Source organism: Zeugodacus cucurbitae, chromosome 2 (genome assembly GCF_028554725.1).
Source record: "Zeugodacus cucurbitae isolate PBARC_wt_2022May chromosome 2, idZeuCucr1.2, whole genome shotgun sequence".
Lineage (NCBI taxonomy): Eukaryota > Metazoa > Arthropoda > Insecta > Diptera > Tephritidae > Zeugodacus > Zeugodacus cucurbitae.
In genome coordinates this window covers 75,611,972-75,635,004 of record NC_071667.1, presented here as the reverse complement: position 1 = coordinate 75,635,004, position 23,033 = coordinate 75,611,972, and the positions used below count along the sequence as shown (strand labels likewise).

Genomic DNA, 23,033 nt, shown 5'->3' with positions numbered 1-23,033 from the left:
GAGGTCAGTTCTTTTCATAGATGCGTTTGTACCCACCTTAATGCGTCTCAGTTCGGCGGTACACAGCTGCAGTGTGGATGCATCCGCAGCATCGATGCCGAGCAGTACCGAATAGCGCAGGAATCGATGATGGAGAGAAGCAAAGTGATCTAAACGAGTGCAAACATTGTCACAGTGGTCATACACATCGACACAAGGTACGGTGAAGAACTGCAAGGAAAAAGTGGTACTCAGCAATATAAGATAAGCAGAGTTGAGGATGCTTCTGTTAAGGATAAGTATATCACACTCACCGGCAAGCGCGGAAACTGCTTGGCGTAGTTCTGCAACCGTGACATGAATATAACAATCATGGCATTAACACGCTCTCGCTGATAGCTTTGCGCTTCCTGCAGTGCTTCCGAACGCGCTGCCGCAACATCCTTCAAATGCTTCCATTGCAACGGCAAGTGATCGATATTCCGCAGCAACTGCTGATCAAATTCCACATTATACGACTTGAGTAAAGACATGATGTCCTTAAGTGGCTTAAACATATTGTCCGCATAGGTGGCGTGCTTGTGAATCTGTGCCATAACAGCGAGTACGCGTAGCAAGCGCCGAAAATTTCTCAAACTAACGGGTAGTTGGAGTATCGCTAGACCATGACTGATGAAGTTGGTGAGTTCCTGATAGAGAGAAAATCATGAGTGTACATAGAAAGTAGTTTATCGTTAAGACCGCTCTCACATTCAATGTGCGTTCCACATACTGCAGCAGCCAGCGTTTGTGTAGGTGTGACCATTTGCAGATGTGGTTGAGCAGCGCATATTTCAATGGATTCAAATCGATGCTCAGCCAGCCATTTATGCGCTGTTGTCCTGCTAGTTGCTCAACGGCCTCGTGATGCTCATTGTAACGATCAATCTGGCGAAAGGGCATTTGTATAAAAGAAGAAATTAATAAAATTGATTATAGTTTGCAATTTATATATATAGTGGAACACATAAATCAGTTTGGAAATGGATTTTAGCTGCCGTTTCTAACCAAAGTCAATCGAATACAGCTGCGTATGCGTCAACCACAAAATCCAATAAAAGTATTCATATGGAACTGTAAATCTGTGAATTCTTGGTAAATTCTACTATAAGTAAGATATTTATATTGATATGGATATATATATGTATATATAAATAACTGCTGAGTGACACAGGTGCTTTGGTGGCTGGTCGATTCATTGAGGCAATAAAATGCAAGCTCGTTTGGTCAATTCCGTTATTGTTTACTTACACATATGCATAAGTAACAGCATGTTATATGTGCTAGGGTGGTCGCATTCATTATGCTTTTTACTTTGCTTGCAGTCTCACTAAAGAACTTATAAGAAGCTCTTGTGGCTAAACAGGCGGTTCAGCGAGAATAGGAGCTCATAATGCTGATATAAGCCTTTGACAAGATGCCTGATCTCGGATTTTATCACATTCGATGAACGGGCCGGTAGAACAGTAGTAAATAATTCAGAAAAGTGGTTCTCAGTGAATATTTTCTGTCGTCATATCCATCACGTTGATCTAGAGTGAGGCGTTTAGATTTTCAGTAGGGCGTTTTTAGGATGTAGGCGAAAGTATTGCTAACTTAATCTCTCTGCAGTCGGGTCTGTATAAACGGAAAACACTTGGATTTTTACCCGGTCAAAGACGTCGGCATTCCACAAAATAATTTGGAGAATATTGTCCACAGTTACTGGTATCAACAATATTTCTTCGTAGATTGGGCAGCTTCGTTTTAGCGGGATCTCTGTTTTCGGGTCGACGCTGAGGTATAGAGCAAGAAATCGGCAATTATAATAAACGACTTTAGGGCCAATGGTCAACAAGCTGAGATTGAGGGATCTTCAGACCATGATAGATACGGTTATCAAGAATGATTTGCTTTCAGAATTTGTACTCATGAAATATTCAACTTCTACGAAGGTAAGGTTTAATCAAAATAAGACATTTCATTATCTTCTCTATATTACTATCAGTGCGGAACAGTTTGGTTCCATTCCATTCTATTTTATCTAATCGTATGAATATGTCAAGCTAGTTGTAACGTTACAGGGTACAGAGTTCCTACTATACTTATTCGCCAGCAGATAAGGGTCCACCAGTCTCTGCGCCAGAACACACTAAGAGCCGTCGCATCGGATGCCATCGTTAACTCCCCACACAATAGCAGAAGGCTTACTGTTTTTAGCAGATGCCAAAATACGAGTTCCAACCTAATCTCTCTAAAATGAGTCCCTACCAACCTCATCAGCTGCAGCACATGATAGATGGGCGCTTCATTTGGGTATTTTAATTTAATGCGCACGCAGCCAATACATTTTGCAATCACACACTCGACAGCAATGACCGTTGGTTGGTTACAAATGTGGCACAGGCACATGCACATTCCTTCATTATAGTCCCGATTGCAATAACTTTGGCCTTAGCAAATAAATGAGAAAAGCTGCCTGGTTGATAGCGGGAAAAATATGCATGTCCATTATGTAATATGTGTGTATTCTCGTATGTGTGTGCGTTCTGCGTAAATCGAAATGCCTTTTGGTAATCGCTGCGTGGTTTTAGTGCGCATACTAATGCGGTTTCAGTTCGGTTGCGGTGTGGGCCAGTAGTGAGCAACGAGTAGCAGCCGGCCTCAACAGCAGCAACTCGAAATTGGCAAACTCATCACCTCTTGAGAAATTAGCCAACTAAAATTGCATGCATTATGAACAGCTGAGTCAATACGCGTGCACCGATTGCCACTCATAAATTAGCTGGCAAGTAGCAGGCTTTTTGTGTGGCGCCCGGAGCGCCCAGTGCTTATGGTCAGTTCGAGTGTGCCTCTTCCTGCTGTCGTTCCTATTTCTACTTTTCGTTAGTTCTTGTGTTTGTTGTTGTTTTTTTTTTTGCTTATAGTTGCTTATAATGCAATCCGTTACGTTATGTTTGATGTAATAAATAAACTTCACGCATATTTTGTACTGTAATTTATTATTTACATTCGTTCGAGTATATGGTAAGGGCACAAATGGTGTCCTTTCGGCATTAGAGGTTAGACTTGACTTTCTTGCTTGACTTGAATTCTATTGATGTTGTCAATTCGTTATAATATAAAGACAAATTACAGCACAGTTTTGAAAATCTGATTGAGATATTTTCCTACTTCTTCGAAAACTGGAAATATTCCAACTTCTCTATTATCCGATATGCTTGAGATTATTAGCAAAAGCTTTCGGATGACTTTTCCTTCTATCAAGGTAGACATCTCCCTTTCAGGGAATGACTATCGGAAAACAGAACCACTGATATCAGCCCTCTAAAACCCTTCAGCTCCTACTACAATTATGATCTTCAACTAGAATTATAAGTTCTCCCTAAAAGTGCTTCAAACTGAGGCGTATATTGGTATCTAGGCTCCAAACATCGCTCCCAACAACCAAACAACCGTTATGTCTTTACGTTTAACCACTAACTGTCTAACCCTGAAATACAAAATTGCAGTAAACTTCGTCACTTTAAATTACCAAATGTCACAGAGCTTTTTAACTAATCAAACTGTCGTTCGAAGTAAACTTGTCAGAGAGAGCGAGATATAATTAATTTGGTCACATATGTATGTCAATTTACGAGACGAGTTAAAATAAGTTTCACACTGACTTGTACGAGTAGTTATGTAATTTTTGGCATACACAGGAATTGTCATATTGATTATCAGTGTACGTTAAGTCACACCCTGATGACCCATTACATTTGATAAATGCTCGGCCAATTTACTGTAATGGGCCACAAGATGACAAGTGGCAGGGTTGCCATCTACACAAAATGTTAGTTTATACTACAAGTGATTGTTTGCTTGTGTGAGTGTGTTGTTCTTAAAACCAAAACCCAAAGAAAAGCATAAGAAGGGACGATGAATGATGTATTGTGGTTATGAGAGTTCATTGCTGCTTGCGACCCTCAAGTCAATGTGCTGGCAGGCGCTAGTATGTATATAAATGAATTTTGTGGATAATTGGAAAATTGGTTAACATCACTCTTGGTTGATTATGCTGATGTGCTAAACATAATCGCTTCAGTTATTTTAAAGGATTGCCGGCGGCTTAAAAATAATATACAAGTTGCTGTTTATGTTTATACGGTTGTGCGGGTCGAGTTTGGCTAGTTTTGGAGAGGGTGGAGAGTATGCAATTTTGGAAGCTGTATTGTATCTACTTTCTAGTGGCAGTGACGTTGCTTGCGGAAGTAATGCTATTAATTTGCAAATATAATTAGTTAGTTTAACACTTCTACAAAGTAAGAAGCGTAAAGATTCGCAAAATGACAATCTAGCGACTATCACAAGGGTCACAAGACTTTCTACTACATGCCAATTTCAAACTAGTGCTGTCGAAATGCCGTTACAAACTACTAGTAAGAGAATAGATTACAACCCTTTTTGGAATTGGGCTCAATATGCTATCTTTGACTTTGAAAAGAGACACAAAGTAACCCATGATCTGATATTTTCGTGCCAGCTTTGGCATGATGAACCTCTAATGCGTGGGTACCTTGTCAGGTAGACTACAGACTGTACTTCCTAAGGGCTCTTCGATTTCGAGCAATAAATATGTCCCAAAAACTGAAGGTCCAAGATGCCATTCTTTCTAACTTCTACTGTTCCTACTTATCTTTTGACTTTGTTATTTCAGCAGTCCAAGAAGTATTTTAGACTTCCAAATCCGGAAAGAGTCAATTTCCACCTATTTTTCTTAACTCCCGTTACCAACCAATATAGTGTTATTTTGACACACTTGGTTCGGGGTTGAAAGTTTTCGGAAAATTGACGTTTTAAATTTGGATATACATAAGTGTTCCCTTAGGAGAAGTCCTAATGTGCGCTCGGCTGTCCGAAAAAGGTGTCTAAATACGGTATTTATCGAAGTGTCGGAACCGAGTTGGCCATCATGATAGCTTTATCTATATAACCAGACGGTTCTTAAAGTGCAGGATTCGGAGAATTTTGAAATCACTTTATTAAGAGTACATTATTTAATACTTTACCGTAATGTTGAAGGTCAAGGAATCCAAAAAGGAACTCGACCCCATTAGTAACATAAAAATCTTGTTAAAGCATCAAAAATAATCCCCAAATAATTGTGAAAGAACTGGATAAATATTTCAGTTTGTGTTTCTAGGGAGACTTTGAGGGGCTCTGTCAAAAAAGTTTTGGAACTTATGATAGATCATATAAGCAAATATAAAAATATCATCTGCTTTAATAGTTCGTTCCATGACGACTTCAATAAAAGACATTCAGTATAAATAACACTATCTTCTTTTAAGTTTTATTTAGAAAGAGATTGCTTCCTATAAGGTGACCAATAGAAGCAAATAAAGAAGGTGATTTGTTATGTAAACTTAAATATTGCGAATTTTTCAAGCGGCAAAAGTTATGTCACATCCAAAAAGGGCCAATTTGCCATTGATGACAGCCCATTGAACACAAGTACTGTTACTTGCGAACAAAAACACTGACAGACAAAGTATACCGATATGCCAAGAATAATAGGGGTCGAAAGCCTTTTGTGCAACCATCTTGCGAGTAGACAATCTTGGCTCTACTTCTTCTTCATAATGTGCACTGCACGCAGAAAGCTTGTTCATAGTCAGACACACATACATGAAAATACGATGACTCACCTGCATTTTGAATGCCTCCATGATGGCGTAACCTTTTCCAACAACAGCTTCCATTTCGCGTGCAACTTGTAAGGTGGCTTGTAGCACCTGCTCGCGCTGCTGCTGCCACAGAAAGTCGTATGCGTTGAACTGTGCGGCAAAGTGTTGTGCATCGCGGATCGTCGCTGTGAGTGCAGCGTGTATGTCGGCGTTCAGCTGACGTAGCTCGTCGATGGTGATGTCTAAAGACGAAAATAAAAGCAGTTTTCAAGTATGTCTGTCTAGTCAAGGTAGTGAAGTGTACATAGTTGAGCTTAGTCTAGATTACATTTGCGCGTTAATATGTTTATGCAGAAAAGTAATGCAGTCTTGAGCTGAACTTGTCAAGTTAAGGACGTTCTTTTTTTTAGTTTGAAAGGATTTTGACTTGGTTAATGCCTGTGTAGGACAGAAGATAATTTCCAAATATTTACATCCAGTTCGGGACCGTTCCGGGGAACGACAGAAGGTGATAAACAGTATTCGTAATCAGACTTGTAGCTCGTAATGCAAGCTCGTCTTCGCGAAAGGGGATTAAGTGGGAGTTCCACTCCGAGCTCTAAGTCAATACTCTCTTGAATAGCTATTCAGATAACACATTTGGTCAGACGGCGGGCTGAACTATGAAAAAATAGAGACAGGATTGGAGGGACTTATTATTGGGTAAGTCGATACATTAGAAATTCCGGAAACATCGACCCAAATCTTATTATTTTGCCAATTCATTTGGGTCTAAGTAATTTGGAGGTCTGGAATTTACTTTTGAGGGAGTTCGGCGACTCTCAGGCCGAATACCTTGATGGAGCGAATGGATGGAAGGGAAGATTGACATCCTCTAACCGAATTTCCGAACTCCCTTTTTCTGCATTCATGCTATCTTGAATATATTAATGTCATTAACTTGTTTAAGAGACAGACTAAAATAAATGCTACCAACCAAGCGCACAATTAAGGTGTACATTAGTTTCAGTTTGAAACATAAAATTTATAGTTCTCTCACCTCTCTCGTCGCCGCTTCTTCTCTGCGGTCGCGTCGTTTTGCTTGCTAGTTCTTGTTGCTGCCGACGTTTTGCCACAGCGACCTCATGAAACGTTGACAAACTCGCATTCCGTGTCTGTCGCTGTTTGCGGTCCGCTTCCGTATCGCGACGTTGTTGCAATCGCGCGAAGCTTTTCAAGTTTTCTGCTTGCAACACATAATCATTATTATTGCATTCAACTGTGTCTACCTTGCCGCCGCCGTCGCCATCATTTAAGTGCTTGTTGTTGCTGTTGTCATTATCTTCACCTTCATGCTCGTCGCTGCCGTCGTCGTTGTCTTCATTGTCGTCATCAGACAACGTCTTGTCGTCAACAATGCGCCGCGGCATGCAACCGTGGCTAGTCTGGTGTATGTCCTCCAGCAGCTGCTCGACAATTTGCTGAAAATTATTTTCTACACTCACGTTGAATGATGGCACGAAGCGTATTTCCGTATTTGTATGCCACACATCCGACGCTGCCGCCACCTCTGCCGTCGACGGCGTCTCATTCGCAGCTGGCAGCAACTCTAATTTCACCTCAAAAAGTGGCATTGCGGTTGCCGGCGACATAGCAGACGATCTGTTGAGGTGTTGGTGTGCCGTTGCCGTTATGATGGCGCTACTGCTGTTGCTGCCACTATTGCTGATTGCAGACATTACTCTCGCGGTTGTTGTCGTTGCTGATGTGATTGTTGTAGGCGGTGCTAACACCGGCGTTGCAGGTATTGTCGGCAACGGTGTTTGCGGGCGTGGCGACAACAACAAACGCTGTTTGCTACCGGCTGCCGCAACTGGTTGTTTATGAGTCGCGTGCATTGCCGCCGCACCCACAGACCGCGCACTTGCAATGCCAGTGCCAGCGCCATCATCATCGTCATCACCATCGTTCTGGGCAGGTGTGCGGACGGTTGATGTATTTGCTGCCGCTAAGTGTGTTATTGTTGTTATTGCTCCAGTTGTCAACTCTTCATTTTCGCTGGCGTTTACCATTCGGTTGTGAAAATACGCCAAACTGTGCGGAAGAAAAAGGGGCGAACCGAGCCCGGTCGACCGCCGCGTGCGACGGAGCGTATGAGTGATGTGCAAATTAAATTGAGTGCATATTGAGTGAGTTGCACGCAAGCGTTGCAAACAAACATAGCGGTGCTGTGGCATGTTGGCAAAAACTCGCGGCATTAAATGTGAAAACATTAAAGTGTGTTAAAATGAAATAAAAGCACAGCGCCAGACACACGTCAGCGCTTGCCGCATGACGGACGGATGGGCGAGTTGGCGGTGGGCGGTGGTGGTGTGGCTAATGAAATATACCAACAGCGCGCAATAGAATAGTGGTTGTGCGCGGGTGTGGCTGCGGGCTTGCATGTCGCTGCGCTGCTTGGGCGCTCACATATTTGGGTTTTTGCGGCCAACCATTCTGTATGCGGGTGTTTATGCAAGGACATTTGCAACTTTTTGTTGAACTTGTTAAATTTATAACAGCGCGCGGCAGTAATGTAATAAAGGGAAATAATGTGACCGGTGATTGAAGAGCGCTTTTTCGCTGATTTAATTGAAATGAGTATTTTAGTGGATATTAAAGTTTAACTTTATAAAAAGCAGCGCGGAATGTCACGCCACTGGTTATTTAAGTGCTTTGTGGCTGCTTTATGATGCAATAGCAAATAATAAAAAGGTTAATTTATTATTATGTTCTCTCTAAAAATATTGTATTAGGCAATAATTTTTGTAAAAAAAAATTAATATTAATTAGGTTAAATTTTTTAATATTTTTCGCCATGGGCAACATTTCGAAAATTTTCTTTTTAATTCTGGTCATCCCTACTCTAAATAAATTATCGAATAAAATTTTTTACGTGCAAGTTAAATTTGCAGTTTTTTATTCTGAAATATGTGGCAACACTGTTGCAATTTTTCTATTCATTAAGAGATTTCTGAGTTGTATTCCCTTGTTATAAAATTGTGAACTTAAAACATCAGAAAATAAGTATCGATATGACGTGATTTGACCTAAGATTTTTTGTGGCTGTGATGCAGACTTAATAATGATATGATGTCACATTGTAATGTTGTAAGCTCATGCAATTAAGTGCTGCTATAATATATATAATTATTTGGATGTTCTATGATATGACATGACATGAAATGATACGAAGTATTAATGCTATTAATGATGTGACCGAATTATGGTATTGATGTGATGTGATCTGATAAAATATTATATGATTTCGGTGAAGTAATGTAATGATATTGATGTCATGTAATCTTATATCACCTCACTATATCGATGATGTGATGTTGCCAATGGTTTGATTAAACGATATTATTGATGATGTGATCTGATAAAATTTCATATGATGTGATGATATTAATGTGATGTGATCTGAGAAAATATTATATGATGTGATGATATTAATGTGATGTGATCTGAGAAAATATTATATGATGTGATGATATCAATGATGTGATATGAATCAAATGGTGGTGATTTGCTATTAATGATGACATCTTTGAACAGATGATTACAAATAAATACAGTGTTACCGGATGACAGGTGGATGAAACAGTATGTAGTAATGTTGATATGATGCTGTTTGACATGAAGTGATATGATATTTGAAGTTATGTAAATGATGTGATATGATAGGCATGCCATAGGGATGATGAAATGATGCTCTTTGACATAAAGTGCCAGGACATTTCGTAATATACAAATGATGAGATATCAAAGTTTTGTTGTGGAGATGATGATGTGATGTCCAATGATGTTGATATCACATAACACAACAATAAGTTAAAATGCAATTTGACGATAAAGACATCACGTTGTGACAAATATAACAAACATTGGCGCATGTGACATATTGTGATCACCTGACTTTAATAGCCATTCGCACTTCCTGGCCAAGCAATGCCTCCACACCGGCTAGATACTTGTTGTAGCTCCGTCGTTGAGCATTGGGAAACTTGCGTAAAAACTAAAACAACAATTTTTGAGTGTAAGTACACATACAACAACAATGCACTCACCTCCTGTATGCATTGTTCATCATGCCCTTCGAACTCGCCACGCTGTTGATCATAATCGAAAAATAAACAGAAATTGGCAATCAGCAGACGATTCAATAGACGCCGTGTCTCATCGCATTGCATGCGCCGTTGCCGTAAACGCTCCTGCTGCTGTTGTGCGTCTAATAGGTTACGCCCGTAGGCGCTGCGTTGGTAGAGTGGCTCACGACTCCAGCGGCGTATACTCTGTATTATGGCCAGTAGATTGTGTTGTGTTTGCTTGAGGCGATTATAGAGTTGCTGGGAACGCTCATAGATTTCATGCATTAATGCTGTATCTGTGTGCGGAGCAAATTAAGGGGGTGTGAAACGCTAAATGTGTTATGAGATATCTGTATCGATGAGGAGGAGCGTTTTTCAGCGATTGATAGCTGTATGTCGGTCTGTCTGCTAAAGTGCGCAATATTACGATTTCTAATTTAGTTTACGCAGTTCCTCAGTTTGTGTTGTGTTAAGAAGGGACTCAATGTGTTTTGACTTTGATCTTTGATTTCTCTCGAATAACTCGTTAAAGTCAGAATAGTTCAACTAACTAATGTGCGAATTTTCTAGGCAGATGAAGTTTCGAAGATATTGAATTAGTTATGTTCGTAGAACAGAAATAATTTGTGGAAAGTGGTTTTGCAAAATATGTTCTGGAGATTTTCTACTTGGTTGGGAATCTCATATAGGATCATCAACTTTTCTTACACGTTGAGTTAAGGCTTTTTGTATACCGTATTAAGTCAATATGAACTGCATTTCGAGCTTCAAATTTTAGCAATTTTGAGCAATACCTTTATGTGGGAGTTGGGCGTGGTTACTCTATGGAATATTAATATTGAACCTACTAAAAAACAGCCGAACTGAGCAGGCGCTGGACAGTCACTAGCACCTGTTCTGTCGCAAGATCATTTTGGCCCAAAGTAAATCGCAAGAGGTCAAGGGAACTCTTTGCCCTAAACAAGGTCAATCTTTCCCAATTTATAGATTTTCTAACTGGCCATTGTCCAATCGGGATTCACGCGCTCAAATTAAAAATTGTACCGGATGCTAGCTGCAAAAGCTGCCTAGAAGAAGGTGAGATAGAACCCTCCCAGCATTTCCTTTTGGAATGTCCCGCCTTTGCGAGATCTAGACAAAAAATCCTTGGATCTCACGTTTTTGGGTACTCTCGCGAATTTACGGATACAGAAGTTAAAAACCTCTGCAGATTTGTGGTAGGTTCTAAGCGCTTTGTCGATTCATAAATAAGTGAGGGAGTTGAATTTTACGGCATCACAAAGGACTGCTCTTGATAGTCTAAGTGGGTTACTCTTTCGAGGGAAACATCCTTCATACCTAACCTTACCTACAAAAAACAGTGCCCACTTTTAACTTATTTTTAAACTATGTATTTCCCTTCTTTGTATGTGCTTAACTGTCTGAACCCATTAATGCTACAACGAGTGACAATCCGAATCTCTTCGCATTCACCCTTTGAAACAATTATCTAACCACAGTTTTTTTCTATCAATGAAAATTTTCCCGTTCAACGCTTACCATACGTGCGCCATGTGAGTGTGGCGCATGCCTCCTCCACGCGTTCGTCAATTGCACTCACTTCATGGCGAATCAGTTGCAATTCGGCAGCGCTACCAATAATGCCGCCATCACAAGCGTCATCTGTGGACAGACCACGAATGCCATTGTAGAATTCGCAGATTTTGATGAGTTTCACTTTGTGTTGCCAAAACTCGTCTCTTTCGGCGTACAAATCCAGCAAATTGCTCTGCAACGCATTCGGCTCTTGTCGTTGTTGTTGCTGTGTTAACGATGCATTTGTAGCTGCCAATGACAATGACGCAGTTGCCGCCGTTGCTGCCAACTCCATGCTGTTGTTGTTATCTTCAAATCCAACTGCCGCTTCCACTCCTCCTCCGTCGTCCGCTGTTGCTGATTGATTTTCCAGCCGATGTTGTGGCTGAGTGGTTGCCATAACGCCAGCAGCCTCAAACGTTGATAGATTGTTTGTGACGCTAATGTCGCTGCTGCCGCGCCGCACACCGCTCGCCTGCTGTGTTGCCAGCAAATACTTGACCTCCTGCAAAAGTCCAAATAAATCCGATGAGAAATTCATTTGCAGTGATTTCGGTGCCTTTGCACTCGATTTCGGTGCGTCTTTGATGTTGCGGCGGTTTTGTTTGTTATCGCTGCTGTTGTTGCTAGCGTTCATGTGTTGTTTGTTGTTGTTGTTGCGGCTATTGTATTCACGCGAATGTGCCAACGCTGCGGTGATTGCATTGCGAAAATTTGCGCCAAAGGTGTAATTTCCACCAGCCGCGCCGTCACTCAAATGACCGCTGTCGTTGTTGTTCTTGCTGTTGGTGCTATTGCTGTCGCCGAGGGACATCACACGTGCATCAAGCCCATCGGCTATCCTTTTGCATATGGTCTGCTGCCAATTGCGCCAGATTTTCAACTGCAAATTGCTAAGCTTTGTTGTCAAAATATCTCGTCGCGTATTTAGTCGTTTGTAGGCGTTTACTGTGTTAACGCTTCCCTCGGTGGCAACACCTTCTACTCCATACCAAGGTTCATTGTATTCCATAGTGTTGTTGTTGCTAATTGTTTCGTTGCTTGCGCTTTGAGTGTCGCCATTAAAGAGCCTACGAGGTGTGTATGTGGTGTTAATCGATTGTGGATAAAATTAAGAGTGTGTGTTGCTATAATGAAATGAGGAACTGGTGATAAGGTTTCAACATAAAAACAATAGATTTCTAACGTTTGAATATACAGATGGATCCAAACTAGAGGAACGAGTGGTGTCTTTTCAGAAAAATTAGTTATTAAAATCGCATTCTGTTTTTAGATCACTGCAGTGTTTTTCAAGCAGAGATTACTGGAATCAAAGAAGGCCTACTCTCTCTAACAAAAAGGGTGATAACAACAAGTAATATAATTATTTTTACAGAGGCCAGGCGGTCTTGACATCACTAAAGTATCCTAGAGTCTCATCGAATATATTGAAATAATGCCTTGAGTCCTAAATGGGAGTATCTGACTATTTTACGATAAGCTTGCAATTGGTTCTAGGACACAGTACCATTCCAGAAAACTGTGAAGCGCTTGAACTACCGAAACTAGATAGCAGCTTCGACATAATCGACAAATACGTCATAGATATAGCCGAGTCTCGATGGAAACTTTCCCATATTCCTGAATGGAATAAGATTATTTCGGAATGAAATTAGGGCCGCCCATATCGTTTATTGAAATTTAAAAGAAACGACTTAAGAACTCTAGTAGAAGAGTTAATAGGTCATTCTCTGATTAGTAGGCACTCCATAAGACTATGGACACCACACAATGATTATTGCAGAAGCTGCCAAGAAGTATAAGATGAGGAGACACAGGGAAAGAAAGACAATTAACGGTCACGATCTTTTTGACGATGTCCCGAAGTTGCATTTATAAAATTTGTTAAATTGAACAACTTTATCAATACCACAGGATGGTGCAGAGAGGACATGGTAGTGTGAGGGGTGGAGTCACAATAAGGTTCCTAAAGGCCCTAGTGCGTAGTACGACATCTACTTTTCTTATCTAACTGGACCTGCGGAATGCTAGTACATATATGGGATAATAAGAAGGATGCATCTTTTATGAAGGATCGAGAGACAAGACAACAAGTATAAGTTAATTCTACATTAATGTCCTGTGATATATATATATATATATTTACATCGAAACTCAGCAACATCCTTTGCAATTTATCGTTATAACCTATAACATGCCGATAGTGTATGCCATTGAGACTCACAGCAGCTTAAAATTCGCGTGAGTAAGTAAGTAGTTGCCTACTCAGTTGGTGCGAATGAGTGCAAATTCCAATTGATTGCTTCAGCGCATTGAGCTTGAGCAAAGTTATATGTGCAAATATATGTGTATTATAAGTAGATGCGCCAGTACTACTCACATTGTCTTCATAAAGTTATGCAGTTCACGCGATGTCAGCGTGTCTATGCGTTGCATATGCTGTTCCAACCACATTAGAGCGCCGGCGGTGGGTGGGAATCCCCATTGAATCGGTATGGCAGACACACCACGAAATTCAAATTCCAACAGTACTTTATGCGCTGAAGCCTCCAGCTGCTGCAACTCTTCGTCATAGATATGAAGAAGATGTGACTCAATGACACAAAGTTCCGGTAGGATAGTGCCTCGTTGTAGCATGCCACTGCCAAGCATTACCGTTAACTGCGCAGCATACAAGCGTACATATAAATGAGTGGGCGAAAGAAGAGAGATAGAGAGAAAGAGGTAGTGAAATGGCAAATAATTTGAACATTAAAGTCAGACACACCTTAGTTAATTGCTCCCAATTTTGGCAATCCTTGTACGCCTGCACGAATATCGTAGCCAACTTCTGCTCCAGCGCGTGTATATGCACGAAGAAGTTACGTAGCTGCCGTTTAAAGTGCGTCCATTTGCCGCTGCTTGGCAATTGTGTATCCAACTGTGCAGCATCGAATTCGGTTAGAGTCCATTGCTCAAAGAGCTCCTTGAATTGTGTGTGCACCTGTGCGAGAGGTACATGATGTTTAATTTGCTGTGGGCATATGAGAGAGAATCGTATCAACTTTAATTTTATCTATGCGAAGTGTTGTCAGCAATACGGATCATTGTACGACAAGCTTTTCGACATCAGAAATGGAAACGGAGAATCGGCGATACAAGACGGGAGTGAAATTCGAGTCCAGGAAGCTGGGAACTTTTTAAGACGGTCTGTGGAATCTGAATGGACTGCTTTTATGTCTTATTCCACTGTCGAATTTCTTTCACTAAGGAAAAAAATTTGGAGCAGGTCCGTTCGATAGATTGAAAAAGCGTTTTCTGAATTCAACTAGAGTGTGATGAACAAAAAGTAAACTCAAAATATACCGGAGATAGTTCGAGATTCAACGAGATCACTGGATTGTCAGCTCGTTTTTCGTATGCAATGTGAACCAGTTTATGTCTAATCACCAAAGAGCCAAATATTCTCCTCAGAACACTTTACGAACCGTAAAACCATAACTTACCTGCCGCACGCGCTCATTAAGCTGTTTGCCACGCAGACCGCCGAACTCTATCTTCTCTAGATTTTGAAACGATACTGCCGCCTCAAATAGTGTGCGCATATCGCCCAACTGCATCACAAACCCGTCTAGTGTGTAGCTAAATACATCCTCGGGTGAGAAACGCCAGAGCTCATAAGCTTCATGGCTGTTGTCAGAAGAAGCTGAAGTTACCATGGCCGCCGACGCTGTCATTCGTGATGTGCTAGGTAAAGCGGGCAGCAGCTGCTGATTGCTGGAATATTTCTCCTTGTACTCCAATAGTCGACCCCTGAAATGAGAAACAATTACACTCAAAACTCAACGTGAAACCCACCAAAAGTCTACTTAAGCTGTTCCATAACCTCAATCGATTTGGTTATCTTCGACAACCCCTCATCGGCGTCACCTTGAAAGAGTAGTGGGAAATCCAAATCCTCGCTGGCACGCCGCACCAACAACTGACAGACGCAACGCAAGAGCACTGTCATACGCTGCGTACTGCGATAGTAGCGCGCATGAGTCCAAATGAGATGCAGCACATGCACCAGTGGATTCACCAATTCGGCAGCGGCGTGAAAGTTGACAGCATTGAAGGCGGCCGTTTGACGTAGTAGCGGCTGCAGCCACAGCGTGTTGTCCTCGGCCTCGTGCCAAGCGCACACCAGACGCTTGAAGACCAACACAAATGGCTCGTAGTAGGGTGAATCGATGCTCTTGAGTATGTGTGTGAGGGTCTTGTGTGTCTGCGTGCGTAATTGTTCGTAAATATTTTGCAAATTTTGCTTGCGGTTACTCCAGTAGGCGATTTCGTGCGCCGGGAGCGTCACAAGCACCAGTCCTTTGTTGCTGCTTCTTGCTTGAACGCCGCTGTGGCATTCAGATCGTTCGATAATTATGTCATGCATCTGTGTTGTCCAGTTAATGTACATCTCCTCAAGCGTTGCTCGGAACTTTGGCTCGATGGCTGGTGCGAGATTGCTGTGAACGCAATGGTGGGTGTGAAAAGGTCAATGTCATATAGAGGCTTAAAGTAAAATTTCTCAATATTTTAGGAAACGAATATTTATGTAAAATATTTTCCATGATAACTTCGCCTTCAGTTTGTACTTTAAATAAGATCTACTTCTAATAATGTAGTCGAACTAGTTCTACCAGCAAGTTGGTTTTCGAGATCCGGAGATAGTCAACCTGTTGGGGACTGCAGCCACGTTCAATCTCTTGTGAAGTTGCAACCTATCTAAAGTATCTTCAAGTTTCAGATCAAAATACTTTTGACCCAATAGGAACTTTTTGAATCGGCATTTGAAGGGCGGCCGTTTACACAAACAGCTTTGGCTGTCAATTTAATATCGATTCGACTCTATATTCTCTTTCAATTTTAATGAGAATGGTTCAGCTATAAATACGTGAACTCGCCTTCGAGTCATTGAACTTTTGCTACGTTCCCCATTACAATACAAATACTAATAAGTAGAAGCAATCAAACCGAAACACACCGGTCCCTAGGCCATTGTCATTCAACTCGTCTGAACTTCCGTTAATTACTTTTTGTCTGCCCAAACTTCTTTCACTTCGCCAAAGAGTTAAACGAACAAAGAGTCAAAACGTTGTGTTTCGATTTTTCACTTTGTCCGGCGACATCATTGCTCTCCGTCTGAAAACTTCCGCCTCACTTTATTCCTGCCGCGTTTCGTTTGTGCTTTTCGACTGCTCAGCCCCTCACCCTCAGCTTATTGCACTTAACCGCTCGCATTTAACTGTTCCGTCAATCCGTGTTGCCCACCAAACCCGCACACACTCAAAGTGTTCATTGACCCATTTAAGTTGTTTATGTTTTATTCGTACAAAGTGACCAACGGCAGAGTGCAGTGGCAGCGAAGCGGGTGGCGAGGGCGCATGGATGAATGCGGCTTTAATCGTTAAGCTGTTGCCATTTCATTCGATTGATTTGCATTTCGTCCAATACTCAGGCACGTTTCATCCATCGAGCAATCGTCTAATCGCCCCCAAATGGTTAGACAACTGTCATCGCACAGCGCTGGTACGCTGGCTCCGTTTCCTGTTGGCTCTATTTGGCAGCAGCCAAAATTTAAATTTCAAGCAAATCAATAAAGTGAAAAGAAATATTTGAACAGGGATTAGCTGGGAATGGCATCGAAAGTTGCAGCGCTGAGTGCTTTTCTGTTATTGTTAAAAGTTGGTCAGCGCTGGAGAAACTGTTTGTGCCCAGCTGGTTGTAGTGGCGAACGGTCGGTGCTGTTGTTATTGTGTATGCCAAAGTTTGCATTAGTTAGTGCACGGTGGGACGATGGAGAGGAAGTGGTTGGTTAAACTGGAAATCTCTTGTAATTTTTAATGGACTACGTCTGTCATAGACTCATTCTATTTCTCAGAGTATTGTTATGGAAAGTATGAGTACTTTAGAGTTTGGAATACGACTTGCCGACGGCAACTTGGTTGGAATATTTTCTGAAAAATGGACTCATTATTCTTTATTCCTAATCGCTGAGATGTTAACCTAAAGCTATGGATGGGGAGACAATTAGAACGTCAGATGGTAAATGCGAAATAGACGTCAGATCAGAAATGTCAGACAAAGAATATTTTTAAATGCCTTTCTGCGATACAAGATAGAGTACAGATTCTTGAGCCTATTCAACTTTGCTTCCTATTGTGGTTGACGAAGAATCAAAAATTATCGAAAAGTTATTTCTAAACTGGGAAAGATTCTGTTTGGGTCTAGTTTAATAACAAATTCAAACTAGAAAATAGAATTTCAAACATTAAGCTATTTTCTCCGAGAAATCTCTTAATCATTCTCTCTCCCTCTCTCTCTCTCTCTGAATTTCTAATGATTATTTTTTCGTCTCACCAAACATAAACGCCCCACTGTGCATGTTCGAAGTGAATTTATATTTTTTACTACCGATTTTGTTGTTCTTTTTACTTTGAATTTCACTCCGCCAGTCTGCTTAAGTAATCCATTTACAATTAATTTACATTTTTGGCGTCCAAATTTCGCTAAGCCGTAGAAAGTAAAGGTTTAAGGCAGCAAGCATTTTCGGCTCTTCTCTTTGCCTTATCTGACGGCGGAGCACTTCAGGCGATGCTTAGTAAAACGTTAACGGTTAAATTGTTATTATAAATGAAAAAATAAATGCAAACTTAAGCTGCAATTTCGGCTGTATTATAAACTTGTTTTTGTTGGAAATTTATGATTTAAATTGAAATTATAATTTTCGCAAACACAAGACGGGTTGAATTTAGTTTTAAAAATAGTTGATTGAATAAATTATTCAAGAAAAGTATGAAGGTTATAATTTCAGTTGTATATAATAGTAGCATACATTTAGGTGCATTATATATTAATTTTATGACATTTACGGTATCGAGAGCTCTGAAGAAGACTTCAACAATAAAATTCAAATTTTTATCTCTCATTGCATTCCACTTACCCCTGATTAACGTGTGCTGCTACCTCTTCAATGACTGCCGGTGCTACTAATAATGATAAAATTGTACGATTGTTGGATTTCCCCTTGATCTGTGGAGGAATACGAATAAAAAAAATAAAAACAAAAGACACGAAAAATTATATAATGAAAATAGAATAACTGCGAATTTAGCTTATTATGCGCTTTTTGTGTGAGTTATAGTCTAAGCACGTGCGTGCAAAGGCCAACTCGTTGGCTCAACCTAGTAACTGTATTTTTATGTACGAAACCCTCTTTTCCTCATACAGCTACTAACAACAACAATTACCTAACACACACACACATGTACGCATGTCTCTAGTTTCATTTCACTAGTTTTACATCCGTGTAAATATGTTCCAGCTCGAACTTTCGTCAACAACAATAACAAAGGCAAAAACATAGGCGAAAACAACGCATAGCACAATGACGTGTATAACATAAAAGTCGGTGTGGAAAACTTTTGCCAATTAGCAAAAATAGGCACGCACACATCTCCCACATGTGCGCGAATGCTCGTCTCTCTTCAGCCCCTTCATACACCCGCCTTTCCCGGTAGCTGCTTGCTCTATTGTTTGTAATATTCTCAATTAGATTAATGAAAATGCAAACGCACACACGCATACAAACGCGCAGATAATGTGGGAACTTGCTTGTTCTCGCCGGTTATTAAAGCTTTAGTTAAATTAGGGTTGTGTGCCAGGTTTATTTGCTTGGACCATAAAACATTCATATGAACTACACGGAAACTACACGGGGTGATGCTGTTAATGTTAGAGCCATAAAGTGGTCGTCGTTGTTGGGGTTACGCATGTGATTGCGAAACTTTTTGATACACCTTTCAATTAAGCTTATTACAGATATTAGATATGATAAGTAGAGGACTGCAGTGGTCTAGTTAGTTGAGAACGTTCTCATGATTGCTGGATTCATGTAACTGAATCGGATGCGAATTTATAATAGGCCAAAGTTTGTCTCACTGGAAGATCCCTCTAAGTCTATAACAGCTCCAACAAAAATAAGTCAACTGTGTCGAGCTCGTGACTACTACAAGAAATTGGTTAGTATCCCGGGTCTATGTTTTCCACAACCAAACTTGGTGAAACTCATTTCAGAGCAGTCGAATTTTGTTCAGACAATAATTGAGTACGACTGAAGCGATATTGAGGCTTCAGATAACCACTCGGTAGGTCAGTATTAATTGGTCAAATCCATAATTGAGACAAATGAAGTACAGGTTCTATGAAGGATATTGAGGTCGCATCGACCTAACCCAACTATATGTCTGGGTAAGATAAATGGATGGAGAATGGAAAAAATAGGTGCTGGAAGCTTACAGATCCAATTTATGTAGAATAAATCTTTTTGTTGCTGTAATGTGGCTTGAAAAGTTCAGGAAAAAGCCTGAGAGCCAACCTACATACCGAGTTTTGTGTATAGCAAAGGACATCAAGCATGCAAGATTGCTTTGAATTAAAATCTGGCGAATAGTGTACGCGAAGTACTTGACCTTCCTCCATCGAATATGTAATAATATTCTCCCCACTATTATGCGTACTAAAATCTAACATAGAATACTCACCTCAACCAGCGTGTTGCGCACGTCCTTAATATGTATTTGCAAATCCTTTTGCACCGGCTTCGGCCACGTTTTCCGATTGGACGGACACTCGAGCAACGGCTGAAAGACTTCATCGAATAGCAGCGATAAAGTTTCTATTTTGCTGTGCACCGGCAAATCGCCACAGAGTATTTGCGTACGGAAATTAGCTGCGGTTAACGGTGTGTTCGCGCTTCGACGCACAAAGTAAACGCATTTGCCGCGTGGCACACCGTCCAGTGTGGAGAAGCTGCTCGAAGCTGATGGCATTGGCAGCGTCAGTACAGTGGCGACGGCGGCGGTGGCGGCCATAGCAGCGGCCGAGGCAACGATGGCAGCTGAGCTTGTTGTATTGGTGGCTTTGCTTGACGGGCCGACATCATTAGATTTAGCTGTTGGCTCTGCAGTTGCTGCAGCTGCAGTCATTGTGTGGTCAACTGGATTGGCTGACGCGGCGCCTGGATCCACGATGATGGCAGTTGGTGTTGCTGATATGACAGTGGTTGCCTGTGTTGCTGTTGTTGTTGGAGGTGGTGGTGGCGATGGCGTTGCGCTCAAGGTTGATTGCGCCGCATAATTGTGGTGCAACTCGCTGAGCGCAATTTTCGGTACCAAATATCCGCTATGATTGAGCGTCATAACTAGAAGGCGCTGTTGTGTGTTGTGCAGCCAATCAAACATAATGACCTGGAAAATTTTGGGATGGCATCGGCTTAGAGGCGTCAAATTGCGAATTTTTGTTTTGTGGAATTTTGGATTTTGTAAGGCGCGAATGTCTTTCTATGATAAATTACTGATTTGTGCTGAGTTTGCGGTGCAGAGATGTTAAAATTTAATAGGGTTTCAAGTGGGTCGAAGCCTTGAGTGAAGCTCGGTGGTATGAGCTGGGGAGGGGTATATTTTGACCAGTCAAATAGTAAAATATATGAGTGCATCTCTTTGTGAGAATACACCGATTTTAGTTTGACTTCGACTTCGATAGCTATTTTAGACATTGTACTTCAGAACCCAGTGCGTAGTTTAACTTGGTCCTGACTTTTCTCACTCTCAGACAGTTGAACGCCGTCTCAAAGATTTTTCGTCCATTTATAGAAATGAAGAGGTCGATAAGTCCCTTGACCGCACTTGATTCATTAGTATGTTTCTCTGCTTGAAGCCGCATATGAAGCGGTCTGACAGTCTGGAACAGTACTCTGTGACTTTTCCACGAAATATTTCGGTACTTGCAAATTTTCCAATGCAGGATAGGGCAATCTGATTAATCCCTAGACATAAAGCTTTGCCAATTTATCCAGTTTCTGACTTTAAATCCCCGAGTTCTAACAAATGAGAACGGCATTGAAAGAAAATGGGTTTAATAAGAAAATTTTGAAAATATATATGAAACCCTCGATAGAATCCTATAAAGAACCAGGCTAACTGCAAGAGCTTTCGAAGGACATAACCTGAAGCCGCTCAAGTATTGAGATGTTTAGGAGTTTAGGTTGAGCATAGTTTAAATTAGAATTAGAAATAGATTAACGGAACAAAAAATACAACAAACAAATTTTCAAAATATTGTCACTGGTAAAAGACCTCAGCAACCATATAGTGTATTTCTTACTTGGTTGAACCGAGCCCTCTTCTAATAAGTAGTCCAATGTCTAATACCTTCGAATAAGAAAGCACTTACACGAAACGAGTCGGTAGCCATCATTCGATGCCACTTGTCCTGCTTCAGACGCAATGAGCTCAATGTAAATGAGCTGATGAACTCGAGGCGCGGATCATTGGACGCCACTGAGGTCAAAGCGCCAGCTGGACTTTCCAACTCCTCCGTTTCCAATTCATCGATAGTGGACATTGTGGCTTCTACTTTTCACACACACACTCACTCCAGTACACACGTTTGATTTGAATAATTTTCTTATACACAGTGAAATACGACGCGCAACACAAAAGCGGCACTTGCCAAGCGAGCTGTTAACTGTAAAGTGACCGCTAATGCCATTTGTGGTAGTGACTCGCGGCGCACGGCACACAGCTCAGGGCTCATAAATGCACCCATGAGAAGCGATTGCGGGGCGAGCAAGTGTTGTAGTCAGTGTTAAATGTGGGGCAGCGGCAACAAGTGTGGCGAGGAAATGGGGAGTTTGCTGCTTGGTGGACGACGCCAATGCGCGCTGATGGCGGTTGAATAGTAGCGCTGTTGGAACGGCGATTGGCGTTGCTCAATAGTATCGATCAAACTTCAAATTTTAATTCGAAAACTATGTGAATTGCGCTCGCACATCATTGCGCCAGTGTGCAAATGGGCTGCTAATCAGATACAGCCAGTGCGCCAGTTAAAAGGTGAAATTAGAATTTTAGAATTTCAATGCAGCGCCAGCGAAACGAGGCCTACAAGGTAATTGGAGCAACAATGCGCCGTGCTGCGCTACTAAATGCATACAGCATGTTGCATATGCATGCCGCGTCACAGGTGTATGTGAGTGTGTGTGCTTGTGAATATGCGCATGTAGTTTGAAGCAATTTCCGGCTATTGCCATCACTCAATGGAAGTCGGAAGTTGGACGGGAGTTTGGTTGATGGCATGGAAAATGCCGCGAATCCAAGCGCAAAGCATACATTTCTATTTTTTTTATTTATTTTTTGTTGAATGAGCAACTCTGTGTGTGTGGCGGCGGCACAATGCATCAGTGGCGCGCGGCGTTTTTATGTGCCACAAGTGCGGCGCGGCACTTAAATCGCGCGATTCATGAGAAATGCGCGCAAATTAAAGTTAAGTTCAAAGTGCACAAACAAGCAGACAACCTAGTTGTGGAGCAAACATAAATGCAAAGGCTCGCATACACACACATATATATATATACATTGGCGCGTGCACTGTACCCATAAGCGCCACATAAACTTCAATGGCAAACAGCAACAATAAATGCCAGCGCCAGCTTTGTGCCAAATGAACTCGACTCGACTGTGCAGTGCGCGTGTGGAGCGCGGTGCAGCGCCGCCACAAATGCAATGCCGCGTCGGTTATAAATGTGTTGCATGCATATAAATTATACACTTGAGTAGACGTAAGCGGCTGTGTCGCCGACGGGGGGCTAGTGTGTGCGCTTTCTGTGGAA

At 41.4% G+C, this 23,033-nt stretch overlaps 1 protein-coding gene across 1 annotated transcript in view; it reads right to left on the bottom strand.

Annotated features, from left to right (window-relative positions):
• The window catches only part of LOC105211392 (dynein beta chain, ciliary), a 39,630-nt gene extending 17,724 nt beyond the window's left edge, over nucleotides 1-21,906 (bottom strand). Inside the window, exons 1-15 of the mRNA XM_054232685.1 lie at nucleotides 21,599-21,906; nucleotides 19,909-20,706; nucleotides 18,309-18,397; nucleotides 15,199-15,831; nucleotides 14,836-15,142; nucleotides 14,118-14,333; nucleotides 13,731-14,011; nucleotides 11,315-12,459; nucleotides 9,755-10,071; nucleotides 9,604-9,702; nucleotides 6,706-7,873; nucleotides 5,688-5,908; nucleotides 730-906; nucleotides 294-668; nucleotides 37-210 (exon numbers count right to left, since the gene is read on the bottom strand). Of these exons, the coding sequence (XP_054088660.1) occupies nucleotides 37-210; nucleotides 294-668; nucleotides 730-906; nucleotides 5,688-5,908; nucleotides 6,706-7,873; nucleotides 9,604-9,702; nucleotides 9,755-10,071; nucleotides 11,315-12,459; nucleotides 13,731-14,011; nucleotides 14,118-14,333; nucleotides 14,836-15,142; nucleotides 15,199-15,831; nucleotides 18,309-18,397; nucleotides 19,909-20,706; nucleotides 21,599-21,769 (6,171 nt within the window). The 5' untranslated portion in view covers nucleotides 21,770-21,906. The remainder of the gene's footprint in view (nucleotides 1-36; nucleotides 211-293; nucleotides 669-729; nucleotides 907-5,687; nucleotides 5,909-6,705; nucleotides 7,874-9,603; nucleotides 9,703-9,754; nucleotides 10,072-11,314; nucleotides 12,460-13,730; nucleotides 14,012-14,117; nucleotides 14,334-14,835; nucleotides 15,143-15,198; nucleotides 15,832-18,308; nucleotides 18,398-19,908; nucleotides 20,707-21,598) is intronic.
• Between the last annotated feature and the right edge of the window lie 1,127 nt (nucleotides 21,907-23,033).